At 37.4% G+C, this 18,142-nt stretch overlaps 1 protein-coding gene across 2 annotated transcripts in view; it reads left to right on the forward strand.

Moving 5' to 3' along the window:
* The window catches only part of LOC102233940 (syntaxin-binding protein 1-like), a 28,110-nt gene extending 10,751 nt beyond the window's left edge, over nucleotides 1–17,359 (forward strand). For both annotated transcript variants that reach the window (XM_023342775.1, XM_023342776.1), the window contains 14 exons: nucleotides 2,751–2,899; nucleotides 3,770–3,854; nucleotides 5,978–6,108; nucleotides 7,463–7,570; nucleotides 7,653–7,713; nucleotides 8,853–8,918; nucleotides 9,172–9,252; nucleotides 9,365–9,503; nucleotides 11,388–11,497; nucleotides 12,797–12,898; nucleotides 13,990–14,075; nucleotides 14,245–14,399; nucleotides 15,468–15,591; nucleotides 16,662–17,359. In XM_023342775.1, the coding sequence (XP_023198543.1) occupies nucleotides 2,751–2,899; nucleotides 3,770–3,854; nucleotides 5,978–6,108; nucleotides 7,463–7,570; nucleotides 7,653–7,713; nucleotides 8,853–8,918; nucleotides 9,172–9,252; nucleotides 9,365–9,503; nucleotides 11,388–11,497; nucleotides 12,797–12,898; nucleotides 13,990–14,075; nucleotides 14,245–14,399; nucleotides 15,468–15,577 (1,383 nt within the window). In that variant the 3' untranslated portion in view covers nucleotides 15,578–15,591; nucleotides 16,662–17,359. The remainder of the gene's footprint in view (nucleotides 1–2,750; nucleotides 2,900–3,769; nucleotides 3,855–5,977; nucleotides 6,109–7,462; nucleotides 7,571–7,652; nucleotides 7,714–8,852; nucleotides 8,919–9,171; nucleotides 9,253–9,364; nucleotides 9,504–11,387; nucleotides 11,498–12,796; nucleotides 12,899–13,989; nucleotides 14,076–14,244; nucleotides 14,400–15,467; nucleotides 15,592–16,661) is intronic.
* Nucleotides 17,360–18,142: the final 783 nt, after the last annotated feature.

Raw genomic sequence — 18,142 nt, forward strand, 5'->3', positions numbered from 1 at the left:
AAGTCGGCCTGGATAAATTTAAAATATAGCGATTGGCGGCTTGTATGGGGAAATAGTATTTCAAAACTACATAGCATACAACATCATGGTAAAATAGAGTTTAATCATTTTAGCTACAGTTTTTCACTTCTACACCCAGCATATGATGCAATAATTTTTTCATGTTTTTTGCTAACTCTCAGCTCTACTGCTAATTTCACTGGATTACCAGTCAGCATGGATGTATATCTTTCTCAGCTGATACGAGTTTACACAAAGAAGAAAACTGGAGGAGCTGATGAAAATATGGACCATATTTATGCAAAATATGTACTACAAAACATTTTTACTCTGTTGTTAGCATTATAATTCCAAATTTCATGTTTTTTAAAAAATATTCTTTAAGGACAAAAACCACATTCCTTCCAAAAGGGGAGCATCCCTGGCTGGCCTTTTCAATTCCCTTATGGAGGAATCTTCAGGAATTTTCAAAATATGCAAGGTATGTTATACTTGAGGATTACACTAATTTGCTCATCAGAATTTTAAAAATAGATAATAAGGAATGGAGTTTAACAAAAAAAATGTAGCTTTATTTTCACTTTTACATCTTTGATATGGATATTATTGCTCAATAATTTTGCATTCTGTGTGGCATTTTAGGATATAAAGGAGTCCTATGAAGATGCAGTTGCTATGGTGGCTGATGTGGATGAAGAAGAGTTCCTTTCTCGCCACACCAGATGTTTTTTGTGCTTGAGGATCAAGTTGGAAAGATTTATCACTTATGAACAGACACACTGGTGTGTTTGTTTGGGCTAATCTATGTTGTGCATCTGAGCTATCCTGGAAAGTGTTGTAGATTTTTTGAGTTCATTCATTTAGTGTTGCATTATTACTGTTGCCATGGATAAATGTTAAATCCTTGTAGTTCAGCTATATTTGTATTTGCTGTGGTGTACATCAATATATCAGAATATTGTGAACAAGAAAAATAATAATAATCAAAATGCATCTTCTGTGATTGCTATGACTCATGACAAATAAAATAATTTGCTTTTAAAAGATTGAAATTATTCTGACTTTGTACAGTATTCTAATTTATTGATGTACACCTAAATCAATGTTTCTAAAAGCAGTTAGCAATTTGAATAAAATTACAAATAAATAAGTACCTTTAAGGTGTCAGCTTTAAAAGACCAATCTTTGATATTTGATAATGGCTTTTATAGTCATGATTTATGTTTGAAGCTACAGTTAATAAAAACTGAATGGAAAAAGTCAAAGTTTGTTGTGTTAATATGACTCATACAGCTTTGTGCAATCAAAACTGTATCAGTTGAGTACCTATAGTTACTCAATCTCTACTGGATTGAGTAACTCCAGTAGAGATCGAAGTTGTTTAAATAAGAACCTCTCAAGTTAATTTGACTTAATTTTAATATGAATTTGTAATCCATTTAAATAAGTATGAATAAATAGTGCATCTTAGTCCAACATAGTTAATGGTTTAAGTTGCAACATACTAAGTAAAATGAGTTAACAAACAAATGTATTTGAGTTGCCTTATTATTGCTTTGGGTTCCTTAGACTTTTATTATTAAATGTAGAAAAGTCTACCTTTTTAAAAATATTTTAAATACAAAGGTGTTTGTAAGAATGAAACAGTATCAGACAGGGGAAACAAGTTTTTATTGAAATTAAATTAAATACAGACATCCACAAAAACAGATCCCTGCAAACTCTTTATTTGCATTAATGCAGCGGACTGCATAGGTCACTGTGCACCTGAAATTATAGGATATTCTTAATATTACCGTATTCATACAGCTTCAATCCCACATAATATTCCTACCAACATGCTCTATTTAGCATGGTTTAATAAAAAATAAGTGTTATTTAACTATATTTTAAAGTACATGGACAACATAGCCCACAAAACCAACGTATTTTGTCCTGATTCACATGGTTGACTCCAAGCAATAACTTTCTTGTTTACAATATAGTAATAACATAGTAATGACATTGCAGACAGCAAACTAAATCCATTTACAAATATGTTAAAAAGCTGCCTGACATGTAAACTTAAAACATGAAGTAATACAGCAGCAGCTTAATGAAAAGTGAGATATAAAATAAATTAATTGAAGCTTACTGTAATTTTTGACAAAATAAAACAGACGAAACGATATTTCCACAGGTTGGATGTCTGGATAAGAAATCTGCTGAGTAAGCTTCATCAGTGTGCACAACAGTGTGTCATGCACATTACCACAAGGTAGGACAGATTGATGGGTACCACCGGTAGATGGCCAATGAGTGAATAAGTCAAACAGTAAGGCAGTGAACAGTCAGTGAAGTAGTCAGTCAGTCTGCTACTCACTCAGTGGGAGCAGGTGAGGTAATCAGGCAGTCAAGCAATTGCAGGGACCAGAGCAGGAGATCCAGCCAGAGATCCTGTGAAAAGTTGTACTATGTTTGCCTGCAAACATGGAATAAATCCCCCACAAGCTGCATTTTTGATGTTTGTTGGGCCTTTTTTGTACTGCGTAAACTAAAACCAAGTGCATCAAGTGACGATTTGAGTTACAGTCACTCTTAGTTTGATCACTTTTAAGTCTCACGTTTTTTGGTTTTCACAGACGACCCATGAAACCAATGTTTTTTGGTCCATGAAAACGTTTATACTGCTATTGCTTTCCAGCACAGCAGCATAAAATATCCACATGACATTAGTGACATCCTCTGTAACCTTTATGATCTGTGTTCAGGTCTTCTCCCTAGATAAAGTGGATGCCTTCCAGGACTTCTACAGCCCCTTCAAAGCTGATGTGAAGAATAACATGTTGGAGCGTTGTGCTGAACAGATAGCCACCCTGTGTGCAACGCTCAAAGAGTATCCTGGAGTCCGTTACAGAGGGTGAGAGCAAAGCATTTCAGCTTTCTGTTTTTGTTTCTCCTTGCATTGATATGACAGAAGTAACCAGTTCAGCTTTGAGACAACATCCTTTGGAGGTGAGGAGAAAAAAAGAGCAAATAAAAATGACATCCATTTTAGTGGTGACCATTTACGTTTTGAGTGTTAACCAAATAAATACAAAGTAATACAATTTCTATGGATCCTTTCTTCCCCGCTGTCCTTTAAGGTGATTTGATTTTAATGAATAAAATCAGTTGAATTATCAGTCACCATATGATGAAGCTTCTATTAATGTTCTTTGGTTTCTACACTGAATTTTCAATTTAAACAGAGGCCCAGATTGTTTTCTTTGTTTTAAAGTTGGAACTTCTTGTAATCAGATACATTGTCATCTAAAAAAAGACTAACAGGAATAAGTAACAAACTTTGTAATTACTACCTGTTTGTTTCCTGTAGAGTGTGAACTTAACTTTAAGTAAAGGCTGTTTATTTGTATCATCTTCTATTTTGACCCAATAGTGTTAACCCTGGCTGCTGTGGGTTGATGTGATGTGAAGACTTCCTGTTCTTGAGTTTAGATTTGAAGCAATTTTTATTTAATTGGAAAAAAATAGCAGTGACGAAAAGTTGCACATGTGCTTCACATTCCTTATACTTACAGTCTCAAATCCATTATGACATTTAAAGAGTTACCAAAACTCCTCAAAGGTTGGTAATTGGTGAAAAAAACAACTTTATACATCATAATGATTCAAACAACTAAAAGGTGAACCAGTGAAAAAATTAAGGTAATTAAAGTGTCTCTTCTAGAAATGTGTGGTTAGAACTAAATAAGGATTTGAGCTGATCTCTATCTATGTTTTGTGTCAGGGAATACAAAGACTGTGCAGTTCTTGCCCAGATGCTTCAGGAGAAACTAGATGGATACAAGGCTGATGACCCCACTATGGGAGAGGTATAGTATGGAAATACATTGCCAGTGAGAACAATCACACTAACATGAATAACATTATAAATATGGGATTTTTTAAAAATGGTTTTAGCTGTTTGGTTTTTTTAGGATGGAATGACTATAACATGCAACTTCAAGACTTTTTTTAGAAACCATTAGGTGCTCATGTGTATTTATTTTGGATTTTGTTTAGTCCAATGCTTTACTAGTATTAAAGTTAAAGGCACTAAAGTGAACTGTACTTTTTGGAGACATGTTCTTTAGAAAGATACAGAGAAACCATGAGTTCATGAGTTGCCGTCACGGGTTTGAGTCCCGGCCCATTGACCTTTGCCACCTGTCTTCTCCCACTCTCACACCCACTTTCTTGTCAATCTACTGTGAAATAAAGGCCAAAAAAGCCAAAACATCCTAAAAAAAAAAGAAAGGAAAAGCCTTAATTTTATTATTAATTTATTGTTTGGGATCAGTTTCCTGTTGGAACATCCAGCTGTTCCCAAGTATAAAAACCTGAGCTTCAGATTAAAGGTAAAGTCAAAGAGTTTGGAGGTAGTCCTGTTCCCCTCATTCTGTATGACGCATCAATACCAATGGTAACATGGTATTGATGCCATACCATAGACTACTATTGCCACACTCTACCAATTGTTTAACAAGTGGTAGAGTGTTGTTAGATGGAAAGCCTTAACTTGAGACCTCCAAATATTCTTCTTCTTGTTATGACTGAATAGTTCTACCCAGAGAATCCAGAAAGTTAACTTCTAACGTCATGTTCTCATAACCAAAAACATGCAGACTGAGAAAGACATGCTTTCTAAAAAGGTTGCATCTTTCTTGGTTGCAGGGTTTGTCACCATCAAAGCTAGCTTTCCCAGGATCTTCCGGTTTATAATGGGATTTAGCCATGATTGCTCCTAAACTGTTCCTAAACACTACAGTTAATGTTTCAAAATGAAGGGTAAACTGTAAAGTTTGGGTTGAAATGATAAATTGGCAATGGTTGTATTCTACACAAGAACAATGACCTGAAACATACATTAAACTTGGATTTGAAATGAATAAAGCATTGCATCAAGCTTCCAGAATAACCCTGACCTGAACTCGGTAGAAATTTTGTAGCTGTGCTTAAAAGCCTGATCTCTGACAGGACAGCAACTACTTTACATTATCTTCTTGATTTCTGTCAAGAAAGGAACCAAGAATCCAACAGAACTACAGATGGTTTTGTGGATAGCTACCAAAACTATGTGATTTATTTGCAACTTGAGAAAGGTTGTTTATTCAAATGTTCATGCTGAATTAACCATGTATTTAGACTTTGAACAGTTTTGACAAGAAACTATCGACTTGGTTCACATATTTTTCTTTTTCAAAATTATTGACATTTGTTTTTGTATAATCATTTCCACCGTACAAAAAATGTTAAAATGCATTCTTATAAGGTCCAAAATGAACATGAAATTCATAAGGATGATAAGTAGACGAATGACAAAGTTAAGAGCTATACAGAATCCAGGAGACCCAGCTTTGTGGATCAGCATTCCTGTGAAAATTCAACATTTCATTATTTTTCAAATACTTTGCTTTTATTATGTGATTCGTGAGCCTTGATTATAATAGTTCATAATGTGTTCATTTATCAGTGGGCTAGTAGATTATTAATATCTGTTGAAACTTTGCATACTTTTTTTGTTAAACAGAAATAAAAAGAGGATATAAATGATACAGTGCCAATGTGATAAAATTTCCTAGAGTTTCTAAACACAAAATGCTCTTCCTATTAAAGTGTCTACCCCAACACTGTTTAGTAATCAACACATAAACAAACTTGTTCTGAAAATAGACATTCCCCAACATGTTGTGTTTTGACACACATGTTAAATCTGCCTCAGATGATTAGATATGTCCAGCAGCTAATCATCAGATAATTGGCACCAGCTCTGAAATCCCAGAGAACATTGGAGATTTATTGCCTTTACTGGATGCGCTGGAGCTTCTCACCCTCACTTTCTGTTGTCAATCTTTGGCAGCTGCCTGTACCCTTTAGTTTACTATTTAAAAAAAATAATCTGCTTTAGTATTTGTTGATCATATGCAGTGAATGCCTTGTTTATGCTCTGATTCAGGGACCAGACAAGTGTCGCACTCAGCTGGTGATTCTGGATCGTGGCTTTGACCCTGTGTCCCCTCTCTTGCATGAGCTCACACTGCAGGCCATGGCCTACGACTTGCTGGGCATTGAAAATGACGTCTACAGGTACACATGCTACACAAGGCCTTATAGTCAACTATTTTATCGAGCACTTTTAGTACATGTTTGGTTATGCACATTCATAAAAGACTTATTTACTTAGTGTTTTTGAAATTAATTTTAGTTTGTTTAAAAAAAGAGAGAAAACATTAAATTCTCAGAATCTTCACTGCATGTAAAGGATAATTTTTGGCAGTTACTGACACGTAGCACTGCCGTGCACTTTGAGATTGACCCTATCAGCAGGAGTTTTTTGTCAGAATGGGAAACTGTAGGTGCCATCTGCAGCAATTCACAGCTCGGTCAGAAACAACCTATAGGATCCTAGAGGAGGGCCATAGCACCTTCAACCCAAAGTGTGTACACGCTGCTCACACCCTCCCTTTTTAAGTTTAATTCAAAAATATTTTATTGAACCCAGAGGAAAATTAAATGTTCTACAGCTTCCTCTGTAGAGACGTTCTTCTTTTTCTGACTTGTGTGGCAAACACAGACCAAAAGACTTCGTTCATTTCCTTCACGGCCGTTGACAGACTACAACCTCACATAGGCAAACTACATTTCTAAAACAGTGCAGAAAATTGACTTCATTGTTCCCAACTGCTTCTTCTGTTTGCTGATTGGTCCGGTTCAAATTCAACTGGCGAAATCTAGCTCAATGAAAGAAATCCCATATGAAGCACTGTAGGGAGATGGAAATTGAGCAGAATTGAGCATCAAGGTAATGATAGGTTAGGCAGCCAATCATTGTAAGCTATGATATGTAGGATACTGTCTCTGAATACAAGACAAATGGATAAAACCATCATGTAACTATCAACCAACACTTTAGAGGAACCTTGCTGACACCATTTGGAATCTATGCCATAAAGATTAAGGTCTTTTTAAAGTAATACAATGGGTTCAGTCCAGCAGCAAGGTGTACTTAAAATGTTTGGCAACACTACTTTTAATCTCTGGTTCTGGTCCATAGTTCCACTATCATTGAGAGATATTATCCTGCTTTTTTCATTGTTTCCCTGCTTGATTTAAAGGATTAGGCCATTAGCCAGCTGTGACCCAGCTTGAACACCAACCCACTCTTTCTTAGATTTCTTGAAGCAGGGACTGGCTGAAAACATGCAGGACAGTGTTCACTGGGTTCTCAAACTGGTTTTTCCTGCTCTGTCTGACCACCGAAATACGACAATAGGCATACTGATGTAAATCTAAAACACAAATGTGTTGATGAATGTGATGGATGTTAAGTTGAATTTTAACATCCATCACATTAGCTACAGTAGTATTTGCTACAGTAGAGTTAATAAGTAACTCTCTGTGCATAAAAGCTGCAGCTAATCCTGCTTCCGCTCTCGCTCAGTTATGAGACCAGTGGGATGGGAGAAACCCGAATGAAGGAGGTGGTTCTGGATGAGGATGATGACCTGTGGCTGACTCTGAGACACAAACACATAGCTGAGGTGTCAACGTGAGTGCTTTCTGTTTCAGGACTCAGAAGAGTTTCTCATGCCTTTTTCTCTAACTCTTCCTTATCATGTCACTCTGAGCAGGGCTGTAACTCGCTCTCTGAAAGAATTCTCTGCCAGCAAGAAGATGAACACAGGAGAAAAGGTAGAGGCCAGGCCGTGTTCTTGCCGTTTCACTGTTTTGTACACAGACACATGAAGGTACAAGGAAAAGGTGGCAGTTCTGTTCTGTGACAGAACATTAGCCTGTGCTTTGTTAATGGAGTAGATGATCTGAGAAAAAAAAATGTTCAAGTTGAAAGTGAATAAAAATCAATTCTTGTGGAGCAATATACTCTGGACTAAAGCAACCAAAGCACCAATGTTGGACCATAATGCAAAGTGCCTTGTTTTGAGCCCCATATTTTGACAAACACCTTGCAGTATCTGTTAAGCATAGTAGTGGAGAGCTCTATGCACATCTGGGCACTTTGAAGTCATTGAATTGACCATGACCATCTCTATGTGTTAAAATAGTTTATTCAAATGATAGACTGTCTAAAGTAAGACATGCAACTGGACAATAATTAGAATAAAATCTGTTAAATCTGTTCATACAGAAAAATTCCAAGTTTTTTACATTCATTCTGAATTTATCCGAGTTTTCAAACAATGCAGACAAGATCAGTCCTTTAACAGGAAGAAACCTCCAGCAGAACCACAACATGAACAGTGTGAACAGCCATCTGCTAGGACCAACTGGGGGCTTTCAGAAGACTGAGCAGACAAACAAAACAACAACACAGTAGCACTGATCTAGGAGTACTTTCTATGTTAAAGTTAAAGTTTAAAGGCAACAGTAGCTCCTTCTGTAGCTTCATCTAGGAGAGAAACACAGCTCAGTAGATAAGCTCTGAGCCTCTTCTCAAGTCTTTAAGATGAAAGTGCATACAGTTAGTCACAGTAAAATCTATTTCATTGCCATGATTGCAAACCATGATACAGGGATCAAAGTGGAAAATGCATTTATTCCTTTTCGACAATCTGCTTCCTTGTTAACACTTTAACAATGCAACCAACAAAATGAGTTTGAAATGGTATGCCATTCCTAACCAGAAAATAACTCAGTGTTTTATGAAGCCTTGTGATTTTGTTGTTAAAACATGAGAGAAAAACTATAAAAATAACCACTGTATGCTAGCAGAACATGAATGGTATGGGCACAAATAAAATTAGGAATATTGTGAAATAAACATTATTTCTTCTCTGTTTCACTGGGTTACTAAGTAAGTTCTGTGCTTTCAGACCACCATGAAGGAGCTGTCTCAGATGCTAAAGAAGATGCCTCAGTATCAGAAAGAGCTCAGCAAGGTAGGAACCCAAGTCCTGTGTATCCTGTGTGTCTATATATATATATATATATATATATATATACCGTATGTGTGTGTGTATATATAGTAACCAACTCTATGGCATGATCAGCAATCATTAACATCTTTCTAGCAAAAAATCATTGGCAACATTAATACTACTGCTACTAAGAGAAGACGACTTGATTTTTCATTAGTCATTGTTATTTATGCCAAACTTGCTAAAAGCATCTTTCCTTCCTTTCTTACTTTAGTATTCAACCCATCTTCACCTTGCAGAGGACTGTATGAACCGCTACCAGGGTACAGTGGACAAACTCTGTCGTGTAGAGCAGGTATAACACACCAGAACCAATACCTTGACCATGCATTTAACGCACACTTAATTTAACTGAAAAAATATTCATTTTTTTGAAGTGTAATCATTTGTCATTTACTGATTTGCAGGATTTGGCAATGGGCACAGATGCAGAGGGTGAGAAGATCAAGGATCCCATGAGGCTCATTGTTCCCATCCTCCTGGATGCCAACGTCAACGTATCTGACAAGATACGCATCATCCTGCTCTACATCTTCATGAAGAATGGTCAGACAGCTTCACTGCTTCCAGTTCCTTTTTTTGACTTTGCACATAATGTGTTGACGTCCCTGTAAGTTAATCTGGGTCAATGTTTCTGTGTTTTGTACTAACATTGTATGATTATATTAGATATATATGCATATACAGTGGGGCAAAAAAGTATTTAGTCAGCCACCAATTGTGCAAGTTCTCCCACTTAAAAAGATGAGAGAGGCCTGTAATTTTCATCATAGATATTGTTACGGCCCTGGGAGAACGGCCCTCAACTATGAGAGACAAAAGGAGAAAAAAAAATCCAGAAAATCACATTGTCTGATTTTTAAAGAATTTATTTGCAAAATATGGTGGAAAATAAGTATTTGGTCAATAACAAACAAGCAAGATTTCTGGCTGTCACAGACCTGTTACTTCTTCTGTAAGAGGCTCCTCTGTCCTCCACTGTATTAATGGCACCTGTTTGAACCCGTTATCAGTATAAAAGACACCTGTCCACAACCTCAAACAGTCACACTCTAAACTCCACCATGGCCAAAACTAGAGAGCTGTCAAAGGACACCCGAAACAAAATTATAGACCTGCACCAGGCTGGGAAGACTGAATCTGCAATAGGTAAACAGCTTGGTGTGAAGAAATCAACTGTGGGATCAATTATTAGAAAATGGAACACATACAAGACCACTGATAATCTCCCTCGATCTGGGGCTCCACGCAAGATCTCACCCCATGTGGTCAAAATGATCACAAGAACGTTGAGCAAAAATCCCAGAACCACACGGGGGAACCTAGTGAATGACCTGCAGAGAGCTGGGACCAAAGTAACAAAGGCTACCATCAGTAACACACTACGCCGCCAGGGACTCAAATCCTGCAGTGCCAGACGTGTCCCCCTGCTTAAGCCAGTACATGTCAAGGCCCGTCTCAAGTTTGCTAGAGGGCATTTGGATGATCCAGAAGATGATTGGGAGAATATCATATGGTCAGATCGAACCAAAATAGAACTTTTTGGCACAAACTCTACTCGTTTGGAGGAGAGAGAATGCTGAGTTGCATCCAAAGAACACCATACCTACTGTGAAGCATGGGGGTGGAAACATCATGCTTTGGGGCTGTTTTTCTGCTAAGGGACCAGGACGACTGATTCGTGTAAAGGAAAGACTGAATGGGGCCATGTGTCGTCAAATTTTGAGTGAAAACCTCCTTCCATCAGCAAGGGCATTGAAGATAAAACGTGGCTGGGTCTTTCAGCATGACAATGATCCCAAACACACCGCCTGGGTAACGAAGGAGTGGCTTCGTAAGAAGCATTTCAAGGTCCTGGAGTGGCCTAGCCAGTCTCCAGATCTCAACCCCATAGAAAATCTTTGGAGGGAGTTGAAAGTCCGTGTTGCCCAGCGACAGCCCCAGAACATCACTGCTCTAGAGATCTGCATGGAGGAATGGGCCAAAATACCAACAACAGTGTGTGAAAACCTTGTGAAGACTTACAGAAAACATTTGATCTCCGTCATTGCCAACAAAGGGTATATAACAAATTATTGAGATGAACTTTTGTTATTGACCAAATACTTATTTTCCACCATATTTTGCAAATAAATTCTTTAAAAATCAGACAATGTGATTTTCTGGACTTTTTTTTTCTCCTTTTGTCTCTCATAGTTGAGGTATATCTATGATGGAAATTACAGGCCTCTCTCATCTTTTTAAGTGGGAGAACTTGCACAATTGGTGGCTGACTAAATACTTTTTCACCCCACTGCACATATTTTTTTGCATTTTGTTTTGCTGGTTTGGAGTTCATCTCACTTATCCTGCTGTTTGCATGAATTGAATATGTGACTGTGCATGCTTGCATGCATGTGTGCTGCATGTGTATCTGAATATCTGTGTCAGGTGTGACTGAGGAGAACCTGTGTAAGCTCCTGCAGCATGCTAACATCCCACCTGAGGACAGTGACATTATTTCCAACATGGCCCACCTGGGTGTTCCCATTGTCTCTGAGGTGAGCTGTTCTGGTCAGGGAGTCAGCTGTGATCCTTCAGTTTAATTATGTTAAACATAAAGTCTGTTCTGTTCTCTCATATGGTTAAATTCAGTTTTTATTCCAAAGTTTTCAATATAAGGGAACTCAAGTCAACTGCATAGTAGGGATGGGTGACATAAACTTAATATTTTATCACAAAATTTTGTGATACTAATTTAATAACAATATAATTGACAATCAAGCTATTTATTACTTCTTTTTTGATAATTGTATGACTGACTGCATAACATATCAATCACAATCCCACAAACACAAATTCTGCTCTTGAAAAAGATACCCTTTTGTAATTAACTTTTAGAAGACATAGTGGGGAAGGGTATGACACAGATTGATCTGCTTGCTTTCACTAAATTTAGGCCAGTAAAGTTTTAAATTTACATCTGTGTTTTATGATGCTTTGTTTGTTACCTGCGTGGTTAGCCCATCATCAGGGCAGGGCTCTCTCTGATTGCACAGGAGAGGAGGTTCTTGTCAGACAAAATTACTAAAATGTGGGACTTCTAAAATAGGTTTTAAATCCAGAAATGCTACTTTGGAACATATATAATACACTGTAAAGACAAAAGAAAACATTTCGAAAAGGACTTTTTTTTTCCAAAGAGGAAAAATGGCAGGTGCTCTAGTGTCTCTGTGCATGTCTCTATTCCTGACATATGGAATTTTATGTAGCAAAGTCAGAGCAGCAACCTTGTTTTGTAACTAACCTAAAGCCATCTCTAATTCTACATTCAGTCATCTAATGTTCCACTCTACTCACATATATATTAAATAATTTATGTTTGAAGTGGAACAATGCTGATCTAAATGCTGTCTAAACCTCTGCAGTCAGACAGAGCTGAGACCCATTCCTCTCCATATCCATATTGCAAATGAATCACACATGTGCAAAAAACGGGTTTAATTGGTGCTTACAATTCCAACTCCTGACTTACTATGGGAGCGTTTCTGAGTGTGATGGTTTTCTAACTGAATGTGGGGTTGTGATGTAGACATTGACCAACCTGTACCGTTTACCAACTGGAAACTTTAACTGCAGTAGACACCCTTCATCCCAAAGGGAGCAGCACTAAGATGGTTTTAGTCCAAATGTTGCAGAATAAGTTTACTTGAAAATGTCACACATTGTTCTGTAGCAAAATATAACACACCTAACACCCAATTTATGGTGAATATCTTCAAAAAAAGTTGATTTTGTGTTACTCTTTAAACATATTTTTTCTATCCAGTTGAAAAGTTTTACTGGTGTGTTTGTTGCAGGGAACCACGAAAAAGCCCAAGAAACCTGATCGTAAGGAACGGGTCAGTGAACAAACATACCAGCTCTCCAGATGGACACCACTCATCAAAGATCTTATTGAGGTACTGCTTTTATGGTGCAACAATAGTAATAATAATAATAATAATAATAATAATTGATAAAGATAATAATAAGTAAATCTGCAAGCAGACTTGTACAACCTTCGCAGCCTGCACCACCTCGTCATCATCAACGCTCTTGTGCCATTCCTGCAGCTGTCCGCTAGATGTCGCATTTGGCAAATCTTCCAAATAGCCTTCAGTCCAGTTCAATGCAAGGCCAGCAGCATGTCTTAAAAGTTTTGCTGAAACTGGGCCTTCAAGAAAGGAGTTGTTGTCACTTCCTGTTCTGTGTGGACTTCCTGTAGGGTAAGATACAGGATTGAAATTTGCCATTCAGCCATGCCCACATGGTTCAGCCACCAGCCAGTGTGGAGAAGATTCATCATCGTGTTAGTCAGTTGCCTGGTGTAAACCTATATGAATCAAAGAGTAATCAAGAGAATCCAGCAGAAAACAGTCTGACAGGAAGACTGTCAATGTTAGATATGACAGACATACATGAGGCATTTTGGTGAACATACAAATGATTTATAAACTTACCTTCTAAATTTTTTATGAATCTTAACACATCCAGCTTAAATCCGTTCTTGTTGTTGGCGCTTTTGAAGAGCCATTGCTAACATACTGTTCCCTGCGCACTGGAAGTGTTCCATGTGGCGAAAAAATGCAGAAGTGTTAAAACGGAAGTCCATGGCATATAGGCAATTGAATCATGACATGCGACTTCGCCATGCCCACATCCTCCACTGATATCTTCTCTCACTGTCATGTTGATTAGGTCACAGGGATCAGATAAGGACAGATCAATGTAAAACATGACACTTCCTGTTCTCAGTGAGCGTGACTTAAATTATGTCACAATTTAACCATTGAGTATTGTAAGGGTTCAGATTGTCTCAGTGAGTTTGAGGCCTGGCCATGTACCATCACCATGCATAAAAATTCACTGTTTTGATAACTTTTAGTAGGCCATGAAGAATAAACACTATGAATACAATACTTTGCAGCGCTGTCACTGCTCGGGCCTAATAATTCAGAATCTTATATAGAAAAATGGCAGAGCAGAATGTATTTTGCTCATGTTTCTACAGGATGCAATCGAGGACAAACTTGACCCAAAACAGTACCCATACATCTCTCAGCGACAAGTTTCTGCCAAGGCCAGTGCTCCGTCAAGGTGCATAATTTTTTTAACACAAGTATTGCATGATGCAAATAAATGTACATATTTGACCCTGTATTAATGGTTATTATTTCTGTAGGAATAATGTAGATGTTCCTGAACTATAAATTCTGTTTTGTTCAGTGTTGTGCTACAAAGGCTGTTTTTTTTTTTTGTCATCCAGTGCTCGCTATGGTAACTGGCACAAAAACCGAGGCCCCACAGAGATGAAGACCGGTCCCAGGATCATAGTCTTCATAATTGGAGGCATGGCATACAGTGAAATGCGCTGTGTGTATGAGGTCACACAGGCCAATGGCAAATGGGAGGCTCTGATTGGTAAGTTTACCGCAGCAGTCTTTAAGGGAAGGCTACTGATGTTTTGGGTCTGGATTTGATTTGGAATGAAAATATAACTCTCTCAGATGTAGAAACGCATTTACAGAATGACAGAAAGATTCCATTACATATAAAAGATACCTGTTTCAGTTTCATGTGTTACTCTTCAACAGTATGTTGAGTAGTGGGATCCATGTTAATAGTATTAGAAGCAATACACATTTAGGTTACTTTTAAACAATATTTTTACAAAATCTTGTCAATCATTGATACTGACTGACTGATACACAGTATGTGAAGGTTTTTAGTACTGGATGCAATGGGACTAAACTGATCAGCATTGTATTACTGTGTTTATATTGCATACACTGGACAGAGTGAGAGTGTCTGTATATTGATCACACTGTGAGGACCTGTATGTTATTGGGACTTGTTGGAAGTAACTGACAGTCTGATGTATGAAGCAGAAAGTAACAGCTGAGCCTGTTTAGTAATGAGGCACAATATATCAACATCTGCATTGGTCAATATTAGTCATATTTTCTAACATATCCAATAAATAAAACTGAGCTGATATTAACAGCCAGTGTTTATTTTCATCTTGTTGCTATTTGTTTCCAGGGCAACAGGTTGGTCATGTGTTTTTTTGTTTGGTCATGTGACAGTAACAGTGATGCAGTACAGGATTGTGGGCAGTTTCAGTAAAGCAGTGGCGAAGTCAGTGGTGTGGTTGTTTTTTTTTTCCAAGCTGTCAAAAGGGCAGCATATCAACAATATTAATATTGACACTGGCCCAAATCTTCATAATGGTGAATCTCTATTTAATTATGTTTTAAAATGTCATTAGATTTTCTGAGACACTGACCTACGTCCACAGCCTTATTTAACAACCTGTCTTCTTCTTCTTTTTTTTTTTTTTTTTTTTTTTACAGCTTAGTAAATCTCGATTTAATCAATATGTTTGCACCATTATTATAGTCATGAACAGTTTTATCTCTGCCTATGCCTAACAAGCTTTGCTGCAGGATTCCATTTTAACTGAGCGTTCAGGATTTTCTCCTCCTGTAGGATCCACCCACATCCTCACACCCCCTAAATACCTAAAGGATCTGCAGCACCCAGACTTCCTGGATCCCAACGCCCTGCCAGAGGGCGTAGAGGAATCACCGGCACAATAAAAACACATTCTCAAGTAAATATTTAAATCTTATGTTCCCTTGTGTTAGCTGCTGGTTGTCTAACAACCCTCAGCACTGTTCCCTTCACTTCAGTGCGTGCTGCTGTTGATGTTGGCTGTGTTTTCCCAAGGTCTTTCCAACATTGACCCCGTCACATTCATGGCTCAATAATTACTAGTGATTCAGCTGCAGTGATTACTTTTATAAAGAACTTATAGGTCATACAAATAAAGACAGGCTCTTGTAACAAGAATCTATGGACTATCAGAGTTGAAGAATTAGATTTACAAACGTGGAACCAATCACCCTAAGGAAAAGGCATCATCACAATGCCTTTGTGATGATGACATACAGCAAAGGCCTGATTACCTTTGCTGCATGTCTTCCCCTCTCTCATTACCCACTTTCCTGTTAATTCACTATCAAATAAAGGCTACTAGAGTCAATAGAATCTTTTAAAAAAGATGATTATGGCAGCTTATTCGTGGTGTCATAGTCCTAATAGGTTTATAGTCAGGGAATGACGAGATGTGTTTAGAGTTTTATTGTTGGTTTTAATTAACATAAAGAGGTACAGTCGAACTATAAACCAGCAAGCATGTTAAGGGATGAGTCAGCTCTGCAGAATAAGCAGAACCTTAAAGAGCAGCTCAGACTTTGGTGCCGGATTCTGAAATATGTTTTTGAAACACTTTGAAAATTCTTGAAATCCAGTTCTTCCTTGGTCAGACACATTATGACATCAGACGCTCATTCTTAAAATGTCACCTTCTTAAAATAATGGCCTACATTGTAAAACAGAAAATCACTTTTGGCAATAAATGACTTTTGCCGGAAGGTGACAATATGCATGTTTGAAACTGATCAGCATGGAGCTGCTAACAGAAAAAGGTTCAAGCCTGTGTGATTTTGCTCAGGTCTCTTATTCACACAGACATTCTGATATCGCACTGTTTTCCTGTCCAATTTCAGTCAGCATCTTATTGTTACAAAATGCATTTGAAGACCATTGGATTTCTGTTTATCTGAGTCTCCAAATAAAGATGATGAAAAGTAACCCTGTATTCTCCTTTGTTTTCTCAAGATCAACAGAAATCCTCACCCTGTCTTGCCTTCTTAAAACCCCGAAAGATTTGGAGAAGGGTGAGCAGCCCAGTTCCTTCATCAGCCCCCATAAGTCAAAGCTTTGTGCGCCAGTGTTAACCCAACCTAAACGTAGCACTTCATGTTGTATACTGTTGAGCCACTGTAACGTGATGCTGTTGTTTAAATGATAGGTTTGTTGGATTTGCTGTGCTGAATTTTGCTGCAGTTTCTTTGTGGCATATAGGGAATTTATGATGATTGAATAAACTTGTGATTTAGTTTAGATAAGATGGTATGCAGAGAATAATATTTATTCTGAGATTCATTTGTAACAAAACAGTTGTGTGTTTCTTAGAAGCAAATATGCTATAAATATGCAGAATTATGATATTTCATGTGTGATGACGTGTTGGACCACAAGTGACAACAGAAAGCCATGCTAATAATGGTTCAGTTCTAGTGCCACCATTTACTTTGCATTTTCTTCTTAGTCAGTGGTGTTTGTAGGTGTTTAGTTACCTTTTAGCTCCAAGTGTTTGCTCCTAATTCTGCTGTTGGGTTTTATTATATTGTAACATTTTATTTCAAATCTATTATCAGAGAAGACTGGTTTCCTGACAAACACTAAACAATGTTGCTGTTATTGTTTTGACATCTGCAGTTGTGAAGAAACTAATAAATTTGTTTCAATTAAAATCTAGTTTGGTTTTTGTGAATCTCTAAGAATTAACTTCTCTGATTTCATGCTTGGTGTTTGACCTCTGACCTGCACTGTTAACTATGGGACATTAAGTAAACATGTGTGTTCCTTTCCAAATCAAGCACAGATTTATAAAAATAGTTGAGACTGTTCCTTATTCCAATGCATGAATGTTTTATAGAATGAAGTCTAAACACATTGAGTAGTTGAATGAGACCCAAAGCCAAAGACTTATATTAATAATGTTTTACTTGTAAGAATGAACAACTGTAACTTTGGTTTCAAATAATTAGAATCGTGGATGATTCCTGTTTTCTTTTGAGAAGAACTCGCAATATGATTATAATAAGGGTAACTAATAAATTATGGTTATCATAATATTATAAATGAATGCTAAATCAGAAGCCAAAGTTGTTATAGATGTGATTTTGATAAGGAACTTGAAATGGTGTAAAACATGTAACTGCTATCAAAGATCACTGATGTTGTGCTGGAGGTAAATAGTAGGTAAAGTTTAGGGAAAAGAGGAACTAAAAGGAGAGCAGAAATGACCAACAACTCAGAGTTTGCTGATTTGGAAATAGATTGCTGAGCAACTCAAACTGCTGAAAGAAAAAGATTGTTCAGGTAGAGGGTGTAGGGTGACCTTGGAGCAACCCCAGGACATGAACACAGACATCATGTCATAATGTCTCTATGACAATGATGGATCTGAGACCATCCACTCAAGCAGACACTGTTGAGCCACTGTAATGTGACGCTGTTGTTTAAATGATAGG

Source organism: Xiphophorus maculatus, chromosome 11 (genome assembly GCF_002775205.1).
Source record: "Xiphophorus maculatus strain JP 163 A chromosome 11, X_maculatus-5.0-male, whole genome shotgun sequence".
NCBI lineage: Eukaryota > Metazoa > Chordata > Actinopteri > Cyprinodontiformes > Poeciliidae > Xiphophorus > Xiphophorus maculatus.